This window comes from Crotalus tigris, unplaced genomic scaffold, assembly GCF_016545835.1.
Source record: "Crotalus tigris isolate CLP2741 ecotype Arizona unplaced genomic scaffold, ASM1654583v1 scf7180000023829.5930981, whole genome shotgun sequence".
In the NCBI taxonomy this organism is placed as follows: Eukaryota; Metazoa; Chordata; class Lepidosauria; order Squamata; family Viperidae; genus Crotalus; species Crotalus tigris.
The window spans coordinates 3,241,333-3,266,196 of NW_024100213.1; the positions used below are offsets into that span (position 1 = coordinate 3,241,333).

Genomic DNA, 24,864 nt, shown 5'->3' on the forward strand with positions numbered 1-24,864 from the left:
TATGATTGTGTTGCTTACTGTCAGAGTTCCCAGCCCAAATTACCACAAGTGAAATTTACCTATAGTAAGTTTCCTTACCTATAAAACTGCATCTTACATGGAGGGAAATGTGTAGGGGGGTGCCCCAGGGCTCTGTTCTGAGCCCAATGCTCATCAACATCTTCATCAATTATTTGGATAAGGGATAGATGGGGAACTCATCAAATTTGCAGACACCAAGCTGGCAGGAATAGCCAACACTCCAGAAAATAAACTTATGATACGGAAGGATCTTGACAGACTTGAACATTGGGCACTAGCTAACAAAATGAAATTCAATGGTGAAAAAACATTCTACATTTAGACAAAACTCCAATGCACAGGTATAGTATAGGTGGTACCTGGCTCAATAGTAGTAACTGTGAGAGGGATCTCAGAGTCCTAGTGGACAATCATTTAAATGAGCCAAATGAGCTGCAGCTGCGAAAAAAGCCAACACAGTGCTAGGTTTCATTAAGAGAGGGATATAATCAAGATCACATGAAGTGTTAATACTTTACAATGCCTTGGTAAGGCCACACTTGGAATACTGCATCCAGTTTTGGTCACCACGATGTAAAAAAGATGTTGAGACTCTAGAAAGAGTACAGAGAAGAGCAACAAAGATGATTAGGGGACTGAAGGCTAAAGCACATAAGGAACAGTTGCTGGAATTGGGTATGTCTAATTTAATGAAGAGAAGGACGAGGGGGGACATGATAGCCGTGTTCCAATATCTCAGGGGTTGCCACAAAGAAGAGGGAGTCAAGCTATTCTCCAAAGCACCTGAAGGCAGGACAAGCAATAGATGGAAACTAATCAAAGAGAGAAGCAACCTAGAACTAAGGAGAAACTTCCTGACAGTTAGAACAATTAATCAGTAGAACAACCTGCCTCCAAAAGTTGTGAATGCTCCAACGCTGGAAGTTTTTAAGAGACTGGACAGCCATTTGTCTGAAATGGTACAGGGTTTCCTGCCTGAGCAGAGGGTTGGACTAGATGACCTCCAAGGTCCCTTCCAACTTTATTATTAATGTGCACCAGGAAACATACTGTTGAGATGAATATGGTATGCTTTACATCACATAATCAGGAGGGAGGCTTAACAGCAGTCAACAGCATCCAAACTAGCACTGATCTTTCTTAATAGAACATTTTTTCTCTATATCCTCCCCCTCAACCAAGCCCAGCCAATTTTCAAATTTTCTCCCTGCACCCCCAGCTTCCCTGCTATACTACATTTGACTTAATGCTGTTTTATTTGGTGATGGGCAAAGTTCCGAGCCATTTTACGTAATGTCTTTTCAATATTCCATTTACTTGGAAAAATAAGTGGACACCAAATACAAACAGCATTCCTAGATTTTTCTGAAAACTCAAAAATCATCCTGTAAGAGAAACAAGAAAAAGGCTTTACACTTCTACCACCACCTGTGTCTACTTTTCTCCCACTTTCCTCAAAACAGTAAAGCTAAATGAGAAAATTTTTATTTGTATCTCTTCAAAAGCAAACAGAGTTAATAGGAACCTCTTTCCAAATATAAAGGACTGCAGATTAATGATCCTGAAAATTATATTCTGCAGGTTATTTCCAAGGCCATACCAATAATCTACTCATTTTTGAAAAAAATACTTCTAAGGATTTACAGATTATTATAAATAAAACTGAGGGATCAGTACTAAACATTGATTTCAATGTAATAGTTTAATTCAGTATAACATGAGAGTTCTTTAAGTGTTTAATTTTGCATTTTTATTACTCCAGCATCATTTATGTGCTGACTTCCTATTTTGGATTAACTGATCTGTAATGATTAGAAGGAGCACATTTACCCTAGGCTTGCAGAAAGCCAGTATTGACACAACTGCATACGGATACATTTTCACAGCCATGTTTAATTGGCAGATAGTATGACTTGAGATAAAAGATAGCATTCAAACAAGAATATATTTCTACTGGTCTTTTAGCTCCTTCAGTCTTCTAATGGCAGATTTCACTGTCACTGCTGAAGTGGTGCTGGAAGAAACAAAAGTATTGTTGTTATTAGAGTCAGGAGTTTGGCCACAATTCAGAGATGTACCTACAATAATACTCATCCCAGAAAGAGGCAAGAAGACTAACCCAACAGACCCCTTAATCGACTAAAAGTAAAATACTTAATTAAAAATATATACTTCTACTATTGCCACTATTACTCTGTATCAGGTCATTTCAATTCCAGTCCAATTCCAAAGAAAAACCTATTAATTGCATTTGAATATTTCCCTCAGTCTATACAGCACATCCCGCCATAAATAAAAATGGAACATTCACTCAGAATTAAAATCTAAACATCACGCTGTTCTCTTACTTGTAGGTCCAAGCTCCACCAGCTACTGTTTTCATACATGAGCCACAATGCCAAATACCCACTGCTTTCCTCTTCATTTTGGTCTGTAAGAAAAATATTTCCCCACTTGGCTAAATATTCAAACTACTCAATTATTCTAATGCACATTTTCTAACCACACACGTTTTCATAAATTGGTTCACATGGTTCAACTGGCAATACATGCATACAAAAACATGGATAGCACATCTCGGAGTGCAGCAAGCAAGTTATAGGAGTTACATAAAGCCCACCAATGCTTTCGGCAAAGGACTTACCTGGATTACTGCTCCCCTCTTTTAGAAACTATTTTTGAAGCTGTCTTATAAGAACTGCTCCAATAAGGCACAGTACAATGCCTTGTTTATTTTTATAGAGTAATGTGGATCAGTTTTATTATTAAGACAGCAGAAAGGATTTTGCTAATTCCACTTTGAAGAACATAAAATTTCCTCAAGCAGATAGCCAATGTAAAAATTCCAAGCACGATAAATGGTACGATTAAGCAGGTTTAGTTCATTCAAGAGTCAGCAATTAAAATTAATTCTAGGTTTGACAATAAATTAGTCATAACTATGGGGAGTCTTTTGTTTTGCAGGGGTTATTTTTCAGCACATCTGCAGCAATAAAAATAGCCCCAATTAAATTACGTCTCATCTCTTTAAAAGACATTTTTTTTTGTTTTTTATAACATCCAAGTAGGTTTCCTTAATCTAAACAATAGTAAAAAAGATGGTATACTTATGACAGCCATCTGCTAGGATTTTATACAAGTAGTCTGTACGCTGAACAGAAGACTGAAGCAAAGCATTTTTCCAGATCCTTCCTTTTCCATAGGAATTTTAGTTCCTAAATTACCAAGACAGGTCTTATAAACCTCAGTCCCAATACATATGGGAAGAACCAAATAAAAAAGAATGGATTAGGTTGAAAGTCCAATTCAAAGTTCTTCCTTGTAATTTAAATCCCCATATAAAACACAAAATAACTATTCATACACTCTCAAGGTTTCATACAGAAATGGTCTTATTTCATTCTGGAGGTTTCAGAGCATCTTCAAATCTCATAAAAAAAAAAAAGAATTTCCAAAACTGTGGCATATTAGCATAGACATATTTTTTAAATTAAAAAAAAATCAGCCCCTAAGTTTTATAAATGTATATCTAAAGCAGTGGTTCTCAACCTTTTTAATGCCACGACCCCCAACCGGTCGTAAGTCGAGGACTATTCAACTGGTGCAGCACCGTTTGCAGAATGGGACTTTTGGCGGGCTCAGCAGGGCAGAGACAGCCTGAACAATTCCTATTGGCTTTTGAAAGCCAATAGAATTAGACTCTATTCAAGAGAGCCTATTCTATTGGCTTTCAAAAGCCAATAGAATAAAAGGGAGTAGCACAGCTAAGGAAAAGGGGGAAAAAATGGCGAACTGCGTTGTTTGGCGACCCCCCGTGAAATGGTCGTTCGACCCCAAATGGGGTCCCGACCCACAGGTTGAGAACCACTGATCTAAAGTCTCTCAGGAATAACTGATCCCTTAAAACTGAAAAGACACAGACAGCCTTTAATTAAAAATATTTTCATACATTTGTTGCTATAAGGTAGAGTCTTACCTTTCCACAGAAGGAGCATGTATACTTAGCGTGTTGGCTAATTTCAATCTTCTTCACCATCTTCCTGAGGGAAGCTCCATATCTTGTACCATATTTACCTACAATTCCAACCTTCTTAGTACGCTTGGCCTGTTGCAGCAGAGCAACAAAAGTGTCACATTTCATTTTTTTTTACAATTAATCTGTTCTCATCAAGATAAGTACATAGAGCAAGAGATGATCTCTAGGGAGATCTAAGGTCAAGTTTTCACTTGATTATTGATTTCACAATAAGACTTTGGGTTCTCCATTGGATGCATTTGTATGCCACATTGGATTACAAATTATGCAGGTATATTTTTGTCCAGTCCGTTTTAATTATTCAAAGCATAGTTCATTTATGTGTAAGTCTCTTACAAACCAATATTCTCAACTTAATCCACTTCAGAGTTGAGGGAAAAAAATGAGGCAAGAACCCAAGGAATTTTAAGTCTCAAGAATACATGGAATACAAATGAAATGTATTTTAAAGAAGCAAACAATTACCAAGCTAAGCACATTTAAATATTGGGGAAGATAATATGCCTTACCAGCCTAACTCTCAATTTGCTTACTTCGGTCTCAGTGAGTTTAATATAAGTTTCATTCAAATCAATATGAGATTCTAATCACAGTAACCCAAGCAACCAAGTGGCACAACTAACAGGGTAATTTTTGTTGACTAAAGGCGACAAGTCCCTAACAGTATTAACATATTAATTATATAATTATTAACTGCATATTAATTACATAGTTAACATATTTGCACTAGCCACCTTGTTATCCAAAATGTACTGAATGTTATATGTCAGTTCAACTTTTATCCCTAACTCCAGACCCCAATACAAATGCCTCTGGATAATGAGTGATCTGTCAGTGTTATAAAGCTGGCAGTATCATGTACAGGCGCCCCGAATATTACAAACTTTTATCTCCCTGTAGAAACTTTAAAGACTTAAAACTTGATGGAAAATTGTCAGAAAAAAGGGAGAGCGGAGAAGGATGGAACAAACAAAAGAGTGGCTGGCAAAGCACTTAACCTATACTTGAAATTGGAAAGCTTTAGCCCCAAATAATCAACTATTTTTTTTAAAAAGTGTAAGTGGCTGAAATGCAAATATAGGCTACCTTTTCCAACAAGATCACCCTTGTACAAAAGAAGGACCTCAAATCAATCAACAAGACTTGTAGCGTTTAATTCCATGCGAGGGAAGAAAACAATGGAAAGTAGGGGCTTTCCATTCAAGCGCCAGAAAGAAGCAATGGCAAAAGCTTGATGTCTTAGCTAACACAGACTCTACGCATTCATTCACACAACGCAATTCTTACCGAAGCCGGCTCTACCCGGGAGTCTCTGGCGAGTCCGCCCCAGGATCATCCCCAAATACGCCCAATATCCCCAGATATTGTTTCCCCAGATATTTCATCCCACATATTTCCAGATGCTGGTCCCGCAAAATGCGAGTAAAAGAAAGATGGCAGCAGATGAAAACGAATATAAATGAAATCTGCAACTCCACTCACCATCTTGCTCCTCCAACAGGCCGCGGAGAGAAAGAAGGAAATGCCTTCTGCGCATGCGCACTGTCGGCAGAAGAGACCGGAAGAAAAAGTCTACACACGTGACTAACGATAGAGTCTGGCCTTTCCTTTACGCTCCATTAATTCTTTGGTCAGACTATCCCGTTGGACCAACTTTTTTTTTTTTTCAGTACTTGCGAAAATAAGCATCCCGTGTTTTCGATTTTTTTCACTCCGCAATATCCCCTTTTGCTGTTCATGCAAGCGTAATTAAAAAGTATTGTTCGACGGGTGAAATATTTTTTTTTTAAAAAAAATAAACGATAGAACACATCGTATTTATTTATTTATAAACAATATTTTTACTATAGAAAAATGGCTAGGATTGTGCATAACACTCCTTTCTGGAAAAAATGGGTGCCGATACATTTCTTTACAGCCCTGTTTCTTAAACTTTTTGTTCTCGGAACCCTTTCCTCTTTTAAAAATTACAGAGAACTCCCAAAAGAACTTGTATCAATGCTCACCATATTAAAAATTGACACATGTATAATATTTATTGTATCATGTAAAAATAACCATTAAGCCCATAGATATGAACATATTTTTCATTTAAAAAAACCTGTATATTTTAATAAAAAATGAGAAGACGAATGTTTTACAAGTATCTTCAATATCTGGCAGCATGACTGGATTGCTATAATTAGCTCCATAAAGGATATTTTCAAGATAATAAGCTTTTGGCTCAGTCTGATATGTGAAGCCATCCGTTGTACACCACAGTGGAGCAGGAAGATGAAGACATCATGCTAGTTTTGGGGCTGTTAAAGGGAAACACTGAAATGAGAGAAATGAGTGGGGATTCCTAAAAAGCAGTGATGTGATGTGCAGATATTATCACTGAGAATAACATTCTGGTAGAAGGTATTCTATAAGCTCACTGATCCCAAATTCTAAAAAAAAAAAAAAAAATGGCTATCAGAATGCCTCTGCAGCTAAAGGAGACATGATCACAGAGTCCAATGCCAAATGGAAGGGGGCCTTTCTTCAATGGACAATTGGAGCCTCAGATATCATTAGCTTCCCTGGGTTCCTCTCCTCCACATGGAACAGATACACTAATTTACATATTGAAAAAGCTGTTGTAGTTTTCAAAGCATGACACTAATTTTTTGCTGGATCACCTTGATCTGCTTCACCAGGACGTACGCTCAGGATGGGGCATATGTCCTCAACGAACAGCAAGCACAGAATATCTTGGTGGTGGGGCAGGAGAATGATGAAAGCTGTAAAGTTGAAATTGCAAACATGCTCTGTCCCAAAAAGAAAAAAACATGTAGTACATACACATGACCAATAAACAGATTCATTTCAAGTCATTGGGATCATCTGACTTCCACTGAAGCTAGTAGATGACAAAGCCTAATAGATTTTACTGTCTATACCTTGAGGCTGGCCTTGGGCTATATTTGAATAAAGGGGAAACTGTTATTTCAATGCTGGTACAGCTCAGAATGATTTAAGCCTGTCACTCACAAGCTGAGACCAAGATGAAGGCAACATCATAGTCACAGCAATTGACTGTGCCAGATGTTTTATTATATATAGAAAAAGGACCTAAACTATCAGCTGTAAATTGGTTTTGGTTTGGGCTAATATTTGTTCAGTTAAACTCAAAATTTATACCTTTTTAAGTAAAATTTTAATTAAGGTTTTAACTGCAATCTTGTGCTCCATTTTCCAAGAAGCCTATTAAAACATGTTTCCCCTTCCAGTCACTCATGTCTGATTCTTCTTGGACTTTGCTTGCACAAGTCCCTGTAGTTTTCTTGGCAAGGTTTTTCAGAAATAGTTTGCCATTGCTCCCTTCCTAGGGGTGAAAGAAAGTGACTGGCCCAAACTTATCTTTGAGGCCAAGTCAGGACTAGAACTTCTAGCCTCCTGATTTCTAGCCTTAACTACTACTACAAACTGGCTCTTCTATTCAACTTAATATGAATTAATAAAAGGAATACACTTTTATTCCTTTTCTTGGATGTCTATTATATATTTATTTATTTGCTTGATATTTATAATCTTTAATATTAACTTTTCCTCTCACTGAATGTTCCTTCAAAACATTTTACAGATCCACTAATTGTTCTGAAAACACCTAAACAAACATTCAGGTATTGGTTACTTTACTGATAGAATACCAACATTTAAAATTTGAACAAAAATCATAGTATTCAAATTTTGGCCAAATTCCAATTTCCACTGGCAAAAAAATTTATTCCGGTTGAGCCTCTGGCATATCCTGAGAAAAAAATATTGCTTTAAAGTAAATATTTGGATAGATGACCCAGGAACCTTTGCAATTCTTATGATTGCAGCTTTGTCTTTCAATAGTTGAGAGGATTAGAATTTCAATCTGAAAACACAGTTACCTGAGACTCGGGTCCCATTATGTTCCAGCATGCAGAGCTTTGAACTATAAGTGACTTGAGTAAAATAAAGATTTGTTTTATTATATAAAAATAACAATATATCATTATCCTTAATACAAAATTCAAGAACATATTTAAATATAGTTTATTTGAACAACCAAATAATTCACTGATGGCACTGATTTTTTTTCTCTTTAAATAACACTTTTTAACTAACAAAAACAGCCGTAATTCTATAATATTCATACGTCCATGGAAATTATTGAGTACGCTTTTTTTTGCATGGGCTTGCTGAGAAAAAATGTCCTGCTCTATTGTTCAATGGGTTTTCCTGCCCAGAATCTTCACATGTCTCCACTATCTCCCCAAGGAAGGCTTCATCCATGTCCTCTATATCCTCTGAGAAAGTCCTCTGGAAAAGTTCCAACATGGTCTGCTGTTTGGGGTCCACCTGTGGAATTAAAGAGAAAGCCTTTGTCGAATTCTTGTTAACTTATTTCTTTATAACAAAATAGCTTCGTTCATCAATAAGACATAAGTTCAGAAAATTAACACTGGAAATGCAAAGCGAAGCAAAAAGCCTTCAGATATTAAAATGAGAACTGAACCATATAATTGTTTATTTCTCCCTGCCATCTGAAATAAAATAAGAGAGACACAGAAAACTAGTGGTCAAATTCTCCATAGCAAAGGAACAAGTTTGTCAAAAAGCACTGCATATGAAGAATGGTTACAAGAACTGGGCCTGGCTAGTCTAGTGAAGAGAAGGACCAGGGGTGACATGATATCAGTGTTTCAATATTTGAAGGACTGTCACAGAGATGAGGGGAACAATCTATTTTCCAAAGCGCCCGAAGGCTAGACAAGGAACAATGAAAACTGATCAAGGAGATTCAACCCACAAATAGGGAGAACTCTCAGAACAATCAACAATCAATGGAACAACTTGTCTTCAGAAATTGTGGGTGCTTCATCACCAGAGGCTTTCAAGAAGAGACTGTACAGCCACGATAGAAATGCTATAAGGTCTCCTGCTTGAGCAGGGGGCTGGAATAGATGACCTCCAAGATCCCTTCCAGTTCTGTTATTCTGTTAAATATGGGCACTAACCTCCCCAAAATAAGTAATCTTGCAGGTACACGTAATCCTCACTTAAGACTGGTCACTTGGTGATTGTTTAAAGTTATGACTGACCCCCAAAAGTGGACATACAGGCCGGATTCGAAGTTCTGATGGTCAGGCCTGCTCCACAGTCATGTGATCGAACTTTAGGTGCTCAACAGCACGGCCACATTTATGGCAGCTTGCAGCATCTTGTGGTCATATGAACCTCATTTTATAATGGTTTTGCCAAAAATTGGCATTTAATTCATTTTTTCAGCAAAACTGCACTGATAGCAAAACATTGGTTTGATTAACGATTGCAGCATTCGCTTAACTATCACTGCTGTCACTTTATAACTGCTGCAGCCACTTAATAAAGTTGTAAAATCTTTGCCTTATGACATATGAACATAATGGGCGGGCTCCATTATATCATATGTCAAGCATTACTTGTAATTACCTTTCTAAGTGTGGTGTATTCCTAGGGAAAGATCAATTCACTCGCATTGCACATACAAGCTGACAAGTTTTATTTGAGTAAATCCATAAACTTTACATAGCTGCCCTAGACAGATGAGTGGGTGTGGCTATAAGCAAAAATGGATGAGTGTGTTCCTTCTTTCTCTGGAGCACACTTTCTTTTCTGGCCTTTCTCTTCTCTCCTTCTCAAGCATCAGGCTATGGGAAAGAGAGAGATAATGCTTAATAGAGCTTTGAATTTATTGCCTGTGGAAGTCTTCTGAAATTAGGCTGAAGTGCATTTGTGCCCACAGATCTGCAAGCCACCAATTTTAGGCTCAGTAAATGTTTAGTGTCTGCAGCTGGCTTTACTTCAAAATTGTTTCACATCATTTTGGTCACATCAGAAATTTTTACTGTTGTTGTTTTAACTGCAGCCCCCACATGTCTCTGCTCTTTCTCCCATAATTAGTTTTGCTTCTCTAAAGCAAGAATAGGGAACTGTGGCCTTCTGGATTTATCCATCAGTCACAGCCAGCACAGGCAAGGGTGAAGGATTTTCTAAAGGAATCAGTCCTGCTCTAAAGGATTGTTATAAATGTCTAAATGTCATAAATACATTTGGTATGTATTATAATCCCAATTTTCTTCCTCTTTTAATGCTCAAAGTATTATTTATTTTAAGAAAAACTACTTTACATTAAACTATGAAACACTGTTTGCCATACAGTAGTTTACCTTGCAGGTATAGTAATCTGTGGTTTCTGCTGTCTCAGAGAATTTGGCTTCTGATAAACCAGCTTCACCTAACACCCTGATCTTCTTTTCAATCAGTGGCCTATTGGGAAAAAAGTAACTTCAGTTATCAACAACTACTATTACTCATGGTTCATCCAGTTTCTAGCCTGGAGCTTTAACCACCTGGTTTCTAGGGGTAACCACTTCAAAGCAATTTCAATTTCTGCAGCAAAATCCTACAATTGCATGTTTCTAGAATCCAAGTACTTTATCATTATCTGTCATACTGATGAGATCAGGATATGGAAAAAAAAGACAGCAAGAAGAGGATCAGCAAACAGTGCTAATGTGCCATCTTATTATGATAGAAGTACAAATGAACTCAAGATTCCTAATGAAGTACCCTTTATTTTTTCAGGATCATAAGTCATAATCTATAGTAGCATAAAAACACTTTCTTTTCCCTACCATAAGTAATCATCTGCTGTGCCCTTTGCTACCAAATAATGGATATCCACAGAATTAGTTTGTCCAATTCGATGTGCCCGATCTTCTGCTTGCATCAAAACCTAATATTAAAAGTAGAATATATAAATTAGACAAAACAAAGGGAACTGCTGTGATCAATAAACCAATAAATGAGCCAATAAACCAATAAACAATACTCCAATAAATAATATACAATAAACCATTATACTTCCATTTCAAGTGGGTGACAAAAATTAATTGAAAAAAGAACTGCTGGCTGAAATTCCTAATGTTTCCATTTTAGGGAACAAGATTCAGAGAGTATGTAGCTAATCCACGTTTACATGATTAGTTGATTATTTGGTTTGCACCCATTTACATTAAAAGAATGATTCATTAACCTTCTTCAGACTTTATAAAATTGATGTTTTGCATGCAAGAAACAAACATACTAATCCTATCCCTTCCTTTTTTTTTCCATATGCAAAAAACTTCTATCAGTGAAGACTAACAAGTTAATTTCCAGCATATTTTTCATCATTTAAGTCACATGAAGAGATTCCAAGGAAGCTTTTTGGTCTTCTCTATGCTAAGAGAAGCAGACCTAGCATGCCACTATTTCCAGTGGATTTTTTTTAATAGTAAGAAAGCTTATAAAGCAAACTGGTTTTAACTTTTTAACTTTGACAAAAGAACACTAACATAAAATCAATAAAAGAGAGTGGGACGAAAGAATCCTACAAACGATACTTACCTGCAGGCGATGCTTTTTCCCCTAACTTTCATCAATGACCATAGCTACAAAGCAATTCTCCTAGAAGGCTAATGTCAGCATTAAAGAATTAGAGCTACTAGTTTATGTAGAAAATTATGTGAAGTGAAATTACTTCTTCTGTGTAAATTCTTCCTTCTCTGGGTGAAATAATCTTATATTTTCTACTTTAAACAGAATGATAATATTGTTTTAATTTTGGGCTATTCTGCCTTGTTTTTTTAAATTGTTAGCTGCACATAGTCATGAATACGAGATGGGGGGCAAGGTAAATTTATTGGATGGATGGATAATTTATTTTAGCAGAAGCAGTATTGAGCAAAGTCTTCTTACCCCAGGATTCCAGAACAATTCAGTAAATACAACTAAGTCAGCAGAGGAGAGGGTAAGCCCCATATTAGCTGCAGTCAAGGAGAGGACAGCCACAGACAGCTTCTCAGACAACTGGAATTCTTGACTGAAGGACTGACGTTCAGCTGAGGGAGTGGAACCATCAATACGGATGAAGCCTACATTCTGAAAGAGAAGGTGAAGAAACAAAGACTAACTTATCATCGGGGTTTGCTTCTTTCTTAGTTCCTGTCCGAAAATGGAAAGATTTGCTCTCACTATGCCAAGTTGAGCTTTTTAGAACCAAGAGATTACAAGTCACATTGCTACACTTGTACTTAGATAAATTCCATTTGTGTCCCAAATTGTTTAGACTCAAGGAAAGAGAGCTTCTAGGTGGCCCCATAGTCAAACATTAGGCAAAATCTATATATGCTCATTTTCAGTCATTATATCACCTAGCAATCAAAATAACTACAAACTATCGGACTCAGTTACATCAGCAGAATTAAAATGTGAGGAATACTTGTGTAAAGTAGATTATTTAGACTAGTGAGTCCAACCTCCTGCTTAGTGCAGGAATCCAAATTAAAACATTCCTGGCAAATGTCTATCCAGCCTTTACTTGAAAATATCCAGCAAAGGAGAGCTCACCAGGGGAGCTTTAGTATAGGATCCTCTGTTTTCCTTATATTCAGTTACAGCCTACGTCATTGGTTTGTTGTCAGGGTAAAGTAGGAAGAAATCCTTTTCAGGTCTCAGGAAAAACAATGATTAGCTAAAGAATTGAACTAGGATCAGGGATATCCACCTTCAAGTCATGACCTGACTATGGAGTTATGTACCATCAACTGTACCTTTTTTTCCAGTTCCTCACTGATTGCATCCAAAATTAGTTTGTGATGAGCAAATACCAGAAATTTCTGTCTTCCACTTTCCAATAAATCTAGGATATATTCTCTGCAATTAGAGAAAGCTCAATAAACAGAAATATTATTGTTTTTGCATGCACTTGAGATTCGTGGAAACAAGATAATTTAGACCAGAGCTTTTGGCACCACAAAATCAAAAGTACTAGCTAAAAATCTATTACTTGCCTTCAATCAACACAAAGGTAATGTTGAATAAAGTCAAACTGAGAGTTGACTTTAAGTGTTGTCTCCAAAGGCTTGGTCAATAGCTAACTCTAGCCAATAGCTATCAATCTTCCAAAACATTGAAGCAACAACAATATTGTGGATACGATTGCTGGCCTTGAAGTCATGAGCAGGCCATGGCAAAATTTAAGAAAGGCTTTTGGATTTCATATGAAACTTAGTCACACTTCTATAAATACACAGGAAAATCAGATCTGTTTTTTAGGATACCTTGAGGAATTCACCTTTCACAAATACCACAAGACATTTAAGCCAACACAGTTTGACATCTTACTGTTAGCAGTTCTTGAGGGTACATACAGAAAAATTCCTTCACAAAGAGAGGTCTGGATGCTGCTGAGTCCCGGGCTCGCATCTTACTCTATTGTGACTTCTACAAAGATTCCTGTAACACCTAACATCTCTTCTTATGCTATTTCCCAAATTCACAGCCTGGAGAATTCAAAGCCTATTAGCCATATGTTAAGCAAAGAAAGGCAGAGCACCTCTAAGGTAAGGAAACAGTTACTTTAGTTGATTGGTAGTTCATCTTACTGTTAGCAATCTCTACATAAAAAATTGCCTAATCAAAATGATTAATAAATGTTAAGTAAAAATAATGGGAACAATTGATGTTTGTATCACTGAGCACAACTCTGATAAAATTCATCAGACTGTCTCACTACAGACATTTCCATTATAATTTTTAATCTTTTAACACAGACATTTCTCTAGGATCCCAGCAAATCAAGCTTATCTTGCATTATCTTGCATCTTTCCATTATAGCCAGGAGTGATCTAGTAATTTGTTGCATTACAAGCCAAAAAAGCAACTTACAGGATACAGTGAATTTTGGCTTCTGCAGTCTTGTTGTAGAAGATAATGAGTGCGTCCTTCTGTTCTTGCTTCTGAAAAAGTTATTTGAAAAACTCATTGGTGATACCTGCAAACTCAAAGGGTAAGAAAAATTCACAACTTTTTTGAAGTACCATTTTTTTTTAATCCTAGAACTTCTGAATTGCATATTCAACCCAATGCAAATTAATTACTACCCCAGCCTATCCTCCTTTTGCTTTTTACTTTTAGGTGAATTAGGATTAAGAATGGTGCTAAAAACTAGTCTCATTAAACCAAGAACAAAAGGCAGAGTTTTCAGAAATTTATAAACCCAAATTTCTTGCCCCCAAACTAGTAGTACTTGCTAAATTTGACAACTGTGAAATTCTGAAAATGCTTGGCACCAATTTATTTATTTGTTGAATTTATATGCTGCCCATCTCACTATCGATGAGTTAATGGGGAGCTACCATAATGTGAAACAGCAATCTGTTTGGAAGTCCCTTAGTAACTTCCTTTTTTCACTATAGCTAATATCTATCTCGTGGTTAATGTATAACTTATATATATATAATGTATATAAAGTATATTTCCCATGGCTAATGATACATGTATAATGTATCAAAATGGATACATTATTTGAAACAAATTTATTACATAGCATATTTCTACAGTCACAGTTCTATAATTTATCATAGATTCAACAAAATGAATATCAGTGGATTTCACATCATCTATGTATTATTTATCAGTTTTGCAACTCAAAACATTTTAGAAATCATAAGGCTTTGATTAAAGCACCAAAGAAGTCCTAGGAACATTAAATAACTCTAATAGGAAAAGAAATTCTTCTTTGACTATTTATGAAACTCATTTTCTTTTATTCTAAAGTAGTGGTGACCAAGAACATGCAGACTTACAACATTTCATTATTTAAGTTTCTTAGGTGCCATCCTCCCTACCCGGGTGCTTTTGACCTAGATCCATTTAAAGATACATTCAATGCATAACATGTGAAATGGGCCTGACTTAAGGCAGTGGTTCTCAACCTTTTTAATGCCGTGACCCCCAACCAGTCGTAAGTCAAGGACTACCCAACCAATCGTAAGTCAAGGACTTTCCCTGCCCGGGAGCACCGCGCATGCGTGGTGCTGCCCCCTGCGCCAGCCGAAGCGTAGCTGGCAAGCAGCAGAGATGGCGCAGGCCGACCACTGGGAGATAAGGCACCCGCCGGGCCCCATGCGCACCAGCAACCCTCCCTGCATCCGCTGGCCTCCCACCTCCCACCCCTGGCCCTCTTTTACTTACATTTTTAGTAGTTGCTCAGCAGGGAGGGGTGGAAACTTCCAGACAGCTTGCCTTCGCTGCAGACAACTTGCAGCACTGTTTGCAGACTGGGGCTTTTGGCGGGCTCAGCAGAGCAGAGACAGCCTGGACAATTCCTATTGGCTTTTGAAAGCCAATAGAATTAGACTCTATTCAAGAGAGTCTATTCTATTGGCTTTCAAAAGCCAATAGAATAAAAGGGAGTAGCACAGCTAAAGGGGGAAAAAATGGCAGACTGCGTTGTTTGCGACCTCCATGAAATGGTCATTCGACCCCAAATGGGGTCCCGACCCACAGATTGAGAACCATTGACTTAAGGTTTTCCACCCATGAACTTTATCTTCTTGTAACTGTCTCTGAAACGATGGCAGCACTTAACCAAAGTGACTCTGTTTCCTCTCCAATCTGCCAAATGGGAAAATCTTCATTAAAATCTGCATAGTCGGTGATCTTGCCTCATAACAAGCCTATTCAAACAGAACCACCTCTTACCTGTATAGAGTCATACAAACACAAGCATGTTGTGCCAAACCCTACTTTATGCTAATCTTCGTTATGAATCAATACTATGGTTTGAGCTTTCATAATTATTACAGAGAAAGCACAGAGTGGATTTGTTTGGTTTTAAAGAACTCAGCTTTAGAAATTTATTGGATATGTCCTTTCTTCATGGGTTAATACTATTCTGAGATGTGACGTTCTAGAATTATAGTTAGCAAGCAGACATTCATTTAGAAAACAAACAAACCATGTTTTGCATTTTCAAACTGTTAGCAAGCAGACATTCATTTAGAAAACAAACAAACCATGTTTTGCATTTTCAAACTGTTATTTTAGCATTCTAATTAAATACAGCCATATTCTAGACCAATATATTCAACTTACACTTTTAAAAACCCTTGCCATTTCCTTTGCAGCCGCTGCCAACTCAGCCTTGGTTCTTGTATTAATCCTTTCAGGAGTTACCACTACCATTTTGCGTTGCTTTGCAGGAAGCTGAGAAAGCACATCAGATTTCAGGCGACGGATCATGATAGTTTCTTCTAATAGGAGTTTCAGTTCCTTAAGGTTGGAAGATCCAGAATAATCCCATCCCCAAGGCCGCTGAAATTCAAACAGAACATTAATGTGAGTTGCAATGCAAAGCAACTCACAAAACACATCAGCACAATAAACATTTTAAAACACCCATTTCAGACTCTTATGGAACCTTTGCATAAAAATAAAAAAAAATGAACTTTTGATTTATGGGTTTGATTATTAGAATGGGTAGATTATAAAAAGAAGAGCAATACGATGTAACTTTAGAGAAAGATCAAAATATATTTGTATTTATAACTGCTGTAAAAAATACCAGAAGCCACTTCTTTATACATTTTTCTTTCTTCTTTTTCTTCAACTTTTCTTCTTTTCTTGTATTTTTTTTCTTTTATCTTCTTTATATTAGTTTTTATCTTCTGGTTTAAAACTTTTAATAAAAATTATTAAATTATTCCCAATTGTAAGGACTTGCATTTTAATTGTAAGGAGATCTTCAGTACTCATTTGTCCTTTATGGCACCCTAAAAATATCAGTCTCTTTGTAGTCCTGTTGGCAAGTCTAATTCAAATAAATCTCTGGATAAGTGCAGTGAGATTACTAACTCTTTAGAACCAGCAACAAAAAAGCTTCTTAGTTAAAATAAATAGCTGAAAACAATAAAGGAGGAACAGCTTTTATGTAAACTAGGATTAGATACAGGTCACAAATTTCTAAGCATCAGCTTGAAGGTACCCAGTGTCTCATTGAAGCTGTTATGTTACATTTGATGATGGGTGGTAGAATTGGGTGCTAGTAAAGATTCCACAAGCACAAACTTGGCCATCCCTGTCACAGAGTGCTTTCTTTCTGCTTTGTGTTCCTACTTTTTTTTTTTTTTTACCAAAAGCTGCTGACCCTTTTGAAACTATCAGAGCTTCTCTAAGTGTACCATTTCATATCTGAACAAGGAAACCTTTATTTCTGACAGTTATGAAAAATGACTCCAAAACACCTACTATTGCAAGGCTTGGCTCATAAATAAAAACAGGCAATGCTTCTTTTGTGGCGCTTGCCAAGGAGCTGGATTATAAACCAATAAAATAATTCTGCATTTTGCTTATTGCTTTTGCTGCTGATTTTGTGGTTTTTTGCCCTGAAGTTAAATCAATTCCTTTTAAATAGATTTTTTTTAAATAAATGTTATTTAGGTTGGAAAATTTTTGCTAAACCAAATAAGGAGGTTGATAGTAAGAATATCTTTTTTTTATTATAGCAATGATTTTTAAGCACCTGTAGTCATATTGGGGCAGCATTATTATACAGCAAAATTGCATCCGCCTTGTATCCGCCTATTGCAAGAATACAATGGGAAGATATTGAAAGATAGAAGGGAGGGTTTTATGATGTTCTGGTATCCAACAGTTCTCTCTTACCTACTTCCCACACCAGTAACCTGAACACTTGGGGCAGCAGGCAGAAGACAGATGGAGAGAGACAGAAAAGAAACAATGGTGGAAAAATAATCCTGATGTCCACCAAAAAACGCCTCCAAAAGCCCCACAACCAGTGTCAGGGCTTCTGCAGTCTTTCCCAATTGGGGAGCCCTGCAGAAGTATATCTTTGAACTTCTGAAATTGTCATAAAAAAAATCTATTTGGAACTTGAAAGCCACACATCTGGAAGATGCCCAGGTTGGAGGATCTGGCATGTTTTTTTTCTATTCTAGAAGTGCCTTTTCCACTCACGTCTCCCACTAACTAATGGCGGGCCCATTCTGGGAAGCATGCATTTTGTTTGTTTCCTTATTTATTAACTTTTTATTCCGCCTTTCTTATTTTTATCCATAAGAAAGGTGAACATACTTAATACTCCTTCCTCATCCTGTTTTCCTCACAATAATCCTGTGGGGTGGAGGTGGGGGCTGAGAGAGTGTGATTGGTCCAAAGTCAACCAGTCAGTTTCATGCCTAAGTCAGAAGTCCTAGTCTTTTGGTTTCTACCCTGGTGCCTTAACCGTTAGACCAAATTATTATTATATTATTTATAAGAGCTGTGGTGGTGCAGGGGTTAGAAGGCACTATTGCAGGCTAATTCTGCCGACTGCCGACTAATTCTGCCAGCAGTTCAGCAGTTCGAGTCTCACCGGCTCAAGCCTGACTCAGCCTTCCATCCTTCCAAGATCAGAAAAATGAGGACTCGGATTATTGGGGGCAATAGGCTGACTCTGTAAACTTCTTAGAGAGGGCTGTAAAACACTGTGAAGCGGTATATAAGTCTAAGTGCTATTGCTATTGCTGTATTTTCAATATATAACTGAAGATGTGAAGCATACCTAATACTCCTGCTTCCTGTTTTCCCTACATCAATAATCCTGTGAGGTGAGTTGGGCTAAGACGGTGGTTCTCAACCTTTCTAATGCCGCAACCCCATAATACAGTTCCCCATGTTGTGGTGACCCCCAACCACTTATACATCACCGGGTGCCAGGGGCGTGGCCAAAGAAAAGGGGGAAAAATGGTGGACAGCCTTGTTTGGTGACCCCCGTGAAATGGTCGTTCGACCCCAAATGGGGTCCCGACCCATAGGTTGAGAACCACTGGGCTAAGAGAATGACTGGCCCAAAGTCATCCAGCTGGTTTTCGTGCACAAAGCAGGTCGAGAACTCTTAGTCTCTAGGTATCTAGGGCTGCACCTTCACCACTACACTAAACTGGCTCTCTTCTATGAATGTATCTATGAATGCTGACATAATGTTTAGATCCTGATATCCTGAAAACACTTGTAACTATGCTTGAAATTTAACCAAAAACTCAGTAGCAATATACCCTCATCTATTCAAGGTATGCTATTCACATATTTTTTTGTTAACATAACCTAATATAACCACAAACATTTCCATGCCTGATATTTGGAGAAAGAGAGTTAAATCAATAAATTCTGGTGTTGCAGGAAACTAGGGGAGCAAATTATCTGCACTGGGCACCCATAGTAAGTTCTTCTTAATTTTTGGTCCTATTTCAGAAAGATAAGAGGCCTGGCTACAGTACATTCCTTTTCTACTTTGTTCATTCCATGCTGTGGGTTACACACAGAGATAACCTATCAAACAAATCACATTATGTATAAACAAGGTGTTGGAATATTCATGAGGAGGAAGAGTCATGTGGTAACTCAGTCAGCCAATGTGAAGAAAGTGCTACTGAGTCTGTGCAAAAGAGTATTGAGTTAGGAGCTGGATTTCCAGTCTCAAAGTTTTGTCTCTGGTCTGTCTCTGTAAGAAGTCTTCATTAAGCTATGTTGCTGTAAAGAAGAATGGTATTATAAATATTTTTATATAAATATAAAGTTATTTGAATCAGCTAAATGCAGTCAACTGTAAGAGCTTCTGATTTATTTTTCACCAATTAGAGAAATAAAAATTCTCTAACACAAGGCTGTAACACTTGATCAACAAACAATAACTAGAAAATCCTAGCTAATAATTCTGTGAACCATGCCTACATGTCTATAAATTACATAGGAAGTCGTTACAGTTAATTTTGGAATGAAATCGTTCTGTAGGGTAAAGAAATGAATATTTATATGAATATGAATGGTCAAAGAATTTTGGGAACAACCTGTGGCATTTTACAAAATAAAATGGTAATATTCTTTAGGGATGCTATTAAAGAGTCATTCTGGATAAAAGGAAGATTCTGGGTAAAGAATTTAACAATAAAGTCCACATACAAGATGTATGACCATGGCAACAGAAGATCAGATTCTCCTAAAGCTTCTCAGCTTTTATCATTTGCGCAAGAAATACTGAATTTTATTTTCATTAAGGGCTTCATTTAAAAAAAAAATACAGGTGCATGCATTCTACAAGCCAGTTGGTGCTATAAAAAGTGATTCTCTCTACAGAAAGGAATCTGCAAACCAAATCTGCTAAATCTATATAGAGCATTTCAGCATGGAAGATTATTATTTCCGAATAGCCTTTTTCTGGCAGATATACAAGTATACCTAGATTACCTGTTTAGCATCACAGTAGCGGACCCCAAAGGCATGGAACTGAGGGACGAAGGTTGGTCGGACCACTGCAATCTGTGTGTATAGCTCTGCGGGACGTGACATGGCAGGGGTTCCTGATAATAAGATTACTCTTTTGGCAGCCTGCATGGGAAAAAAGTCACAAAAGTGAATTATACCAAGCAATGAGAAGGGGAAAATCCTCCTTGGTCAGAAATGGTGGACCTAGGTGCCAACTTGCTTTAATCTCAGCTCTCCTGGCAACTCAATAGGTGGCCATGGACAAGACACTCCTATTCAGATATGGAAGCAATTTAAGTCTATTTGTAGCATCATACTTTGAACATTCAAATAACATGCTGGACAGCAGTCAAAACAGAGAGACTAGCAATAGCAATAGCACTTAGACTTATATACCACTTCACAGTGCCTTACAGCCCTCTCTAAGCGGCTTACAGAGTCAACATATTGCCCCCAACAATCTGGATCCTAGCATTGATGATGTTACCTAGTTTGGGTAACGAAACGTCTGCAAGAAATCAAGCAAGCTCAGAACGCACCAAGGACCCCTCATATCAACCCTGAGCTACAAATATCCTCCTTTATTAGTAAAACAGAGTACCTGAAAAAATTTTTTTCTGGTTAGCTGATGCTTGATTCCAGTTAAATAAAGAGAACCCTAACTAATTAGTGTTATTCTTAGTCCAGCCATTTCATGTAGGAGCTTCCCTTTGAAATGTTTCTGATGAAAAGGAGCACTAATCAGATCAACAGGAAGCATATCCAAGAAAATGGAAATGGTCTTCCTTCCTTTTTGAATATTGTTATTTCAGTGTACAGGTAGCCCTTGCTTACTGACTGCCTTGTTCAATAATCATTCAAAGTCACGGTGGTGCTGAAAAAATAAATTTACAATTTACATGATCTTCACATGCCTCAATTGCGTGTTCACCATCACAGCCAGTATGTGTGTTCTGTTTTGTCCTTCCTCCCTCTCTTTGCAGAGTGAAGAGGAAGGGTTTACAAAAAAGTAAGCACACACATAGGGAGTACATCAGCTATTGTAATGTGTTCTAGGCTGCCTCTGGGATTGCATTGCTGTCTATGTGTATTTCCCACTATGAGTCTGTTTACTCTTTTATAATCCTTTCCTCTCCCATGAATGTAAATAGAATTGATAATTACCCCACTGCTGGGATGAGCATTCCAAAGGGCTGGGGAGTAGAGAAAAGGAAAACACAGCTATGGTCATGTGATTTTTCCACCTAGCGATGGATTTGCTTAATGACAGAGCTGCTAGTCCTAATTATAGTCACTACACAAGAACCAACTATACACAAAAAGACTGATCTACTTGTCTTATGGAGGGGCAAGCAACATGGTGACTTTCTGGCATCTTGTTTATAACTCTCTCCTGTAGCCAGGCTAATCACAAATGCTGGTAACTGAAGTCCAAAGCACTTATAAAGTTCCTCATTGTTTATCTCATTTATAATGAAATAAGGCAGCCACTGCTAGCAAGTGATGGCATATATTGCACTGAAAGAAGAACTGAAGGAAAATTTCAAGCTACATAAAGGGACAGCAAAAATTGAATATAGGAAATAGATAGAATCTTTGTTTTTGAACCTGTTTTGCAAATAGGTTAGCTATAATATCAGGGGTAAGAGTTTGCATAAAGAGATTGAAAGGGCTAAATGAAGAGCATATGAAGACCATTTTAAAAAGTAAAACCACTGATTATGCAAAAGTATCCTATTTCTAAGCAGTGATTTATTGGGTTTTAAAAAATATTTCCATAGCCTGTGGTTGCTATGCTATTTGCTGTGCTTTGCACCAAGGTGATTATTAAAATCCATATTGTACTGGAGATACAGTTACAACCATCCTCCAGATGCCAACCTCTCCTGCCTTAATCAGCTGCTTCGCATTTAAAGTCAAGGGTGTTCTAATCAACAAATTAGATTTGTGTGCGAAAAAACTTTCGGCAGCTGCAATTCATCACAAACTGTGTAATGTTTACGGACCTAACGTGATGAGTGAAGGTGTCGTACGTCAATGGTGTCGCATGTTTAAAGATGGACAAACTAACGTGCACGATGAGGCAAGTAGTGGCCACCCATCTGTAGTCAGCGATGAACTCATGCAGAAATTGACAAAATAGTCCATGAAGTCTGTTGGTTCCCGATACCTGCAAGCGTCAGGGCATGATGATTTCCGGTGTGGTGTTGGTTCACGATAATGCTCACCTGCACACCACCAGATGCACCCAAGAGCTTCTGAAGCAGTTCCGTTGGGATGTTTTTGATCATCCCCCCCATACCCCAGATTTGGTGCCGAGCAACTGCCACCTCTTCAGACAATGGCTTGTGTTGCACCACTTTAACAATGTATCTCACAATGCTGTTATAGGGTGGCTTCATAACCAGGTGGGAGATTTTTTTTGCAGAAGGAATTTCAAACTTTGTAAGACATTATGACAAGTGCCTCAGATTAAATGGCGATTATGTCGAAAAGTAATGGGTCAGGTCCCCAAATCCTTATTATCTTCCTTGCATATTTACTCTTGTGCTTTCCTTTTGGGGGCCTGCCATTCTGCTGGGGGGAGAGGAGATATTAATTTTTGCTTGGGATAACTTTTGCTTTCTACTTTTCTTCTCCTGCCTCTATCCACTTAAGAAAGGAATGTGATAGGGAGACGGTCGAAACTGGAGAAGACCTTGAGATGCACGCCAACTGTGCCAGTTACCCGCACATTGTCGCCACCTGTGGATTGGCTGGATTTCAAATGGACATTATGACTTTGGTGGGAGGAGGAATATTGCTAGTTTAACTATACTGTTTAAGTGGAATTTTTCTCAGATCTGACCTTGACTTCCCCACTGTCACTGACCCCTAATAAAAGTTTCCTTTTGAGTCAATGCCTTTTTCAAGAGTTCTGCTTTCTTGGGTGGTTAGCTGAGGTGGGTCCTTACATAATGTAATGTTGTAGTTTTCTAATGTGTATAATAAAAGCTGTATGTACGAGTGTTTGTCATTGATAACCAAACAGAGGTTTATTTCCGAATTGCCCTCGTATATTCCAACTTTAAACAGAATAAAGAGTATTGAGAGTATATAAAAGTATATAAGAATAAGCACTTAACTGTAAGTAAGAGAAAAAGAAAGCCACGAGGAGCAGATCTATGAATACATTGGCTAAAAAAAATTCTGACAAAATCTGCCCTTAAAAATAGTAAAGCCCCAGTTCTCCAACAAAACAAGTGGTATTCTGATAGATGAAACTGAGCATTAAGTTCTCAGGTTACCAGACAAGTAAAAAATAATACTTCTTGAAGCCCACACAGGAAAAAAAATCATATTCATGCTAGTTCTTACTTTCAGAGGTAAACCAAAGCTGCAAACATTAAACTCATGCTCATATCCATCACAATTGTTTAGGTAATTCAACTCACACGATTATAGCTCAGTGATAAATGATTACAGAATAAGAATTTCAGAACTTCTACCACCTCTGTGTACCAAGGCAACAGAATCCTATATTTCAATGGTCTGTTTTGTACTTTGTCTTAGGAACAAAAGAGGAAGTCAATATATTGGCTTTAGATATGCCATTAAACAGGTTGCATCCAAGAAGGATCATTGTATCTAGAGAAGAATCTTGAGTAGATGTATTTGTTGAGATTAATTTAAATTATGAACAAAGGGCATTCAGTCAAATCCTCTACATAACAAAGCAAGTTTAACTCACTACAGGAAAAATCAGTTATAGAAAGTTTGAATATAAATAAAAAAGAGTTATATTGGATATCCTATTGTAAACTGCCATTAAAAATGATGGTGATGATGATGATGATGAATGATATCATATCATGGTGTATATTGCTCCCTCACCCAGTATGTTTTGTTTTTGTTGTTGGGATAAGATAATTTGTTTTTATTGTTGTATGCTACCAAGAGTTGTATTTTTGGTGAATTGGGAGGACACGTACTGTAAGTCTTGAAATAAAATAAAACAAAATAGGATACAAAAGTGGAGGAGATAAACTCTGAATCTAGATGATCTGGAAGTTACATAGTTACTTTTGATAGTAACTGTTCTAGAGATGGAAAAGTAGTAGATAATCTATGGATGGTCTAGATGTGCACTTTAGAGCATTTGGCTGTTGCCAACCCCAAATTGTGCAAGTTGTATTTTCAATGATAAGGGTGCATTTATTTATTTTATTCAATTTGGATCCTGTCCAATTCTAACTGTTTTTGATTCATATTCCAATTTGGGATATGAAACCAACTCAGAAGACTATATTATACATTCATAACTTCCAGATAGCTGCCTAAATCTTTAGCAAGGGAGCATCAATACTTTATCATGGATGATTGAGAATTCTACAGTGGATATACCAAGAATATTTCTGTTCATAATTGCTTTTGAAACTTATGGAATTTTAGACTTTGGGCCCATGTTTTATACATGGGCCTGTTTGAAGTGTCTATATATCACTGCTCTAAAGTCCTTTCCTTAGCAAATTATATTTAAAATGGACGGTAAAAAACACCATTTTATCTTAAGAAGCTATTAAAGTGTAACTGATACTGAAGTTAAGATAACCTTTTAATATTACAATGGTGCCAATTTTCCTTTCCCCAGTGCAATTTTCAGATTTGCTCTTCAACAGTTTCAATTTGAAACTTCGACC

At 37.3% G+C, this 24,864-nt stretch overlaps 2 protein-coding genes across 9 annotated transcripts in view; both read right to left on the minus strand.

Annotated features, from left to right (window-relative positions):
- Window positions 1–1,704: 1,704 nt before the first annotated feature.
- On the minus strand, window positions 1,705–5,622 carry RPL37A (ribosomal protein L37a). Its single transcript, XM_039321782.1, has 4 exons — window positions 5,540–5,622; window positions 3,998–4,126; window positions 2,370–2,452; window positions 1,705–2,035 (listed from the first exon to the last, which is right to left on the minus strand). The coding sequence occupies exons 1-4, from the start codon at window positions 5,540–5,542 to the stop codon at window positions 1,972–1,974; spliced, it is 279 nt and encodes a 92-aa protein (XP_039177716.1). The 5' UTR covers window positions 5,543–5,622; the 3' UTR covers window positions 1,705–1,971.
- Window positions 5,623–8,022: 2,400 nt separating this feature from the next.
- The window catches only part of SMARCAL1 (SWI/SNF related, matrix associated, actin dependent regulator of chromatin, subfamily a like 1), a 33,876-nt gene continuing 17,034 nt past the window's right edge, over window positions 8,023–24,864 (minus strand). For all 8 annotated transcript variants that reach the window (XM_039321788.1, XM_039321786.1, XM_039321783.1 and 5 more), the window contains 8 exons: window positions 20,168–20,308; window positions 16,019–16,237; window positions 13,808–13,878; window positions 12,691–12,793; window positions 11,837–12,019; window positions 10,732–10,832; window positions 10,264–10,363; window positions 8,023–8,413 (listed from right to left, as the gene is read on the minus strand). In XM_039321788.1, coding sequence (XP_039177722.1) covers window positions 8,222–8,413; window positions 10,264–10,363; window positions 10,732–10,832; window positions 11,837–12,019; window positions 12,691–12,793; window positions 13,808–13,878; window positions 16,019–16,237; window positions 20,168–20,308 — 1,110 coding nt within the window. In that variant the 3' untranslated portion in view covers window positions 8,023–8,221. The remainder of the gene's footprint in view (window positions 8,414–10,263; window positions 10,364–10,731; window positions 10,833–11,836; window positions 12,020–12,690; window positions 12,794–13,807; window positions 13,879–16,018; window positions 16,238–20,167; window positions 20,309–24,864) is intronic.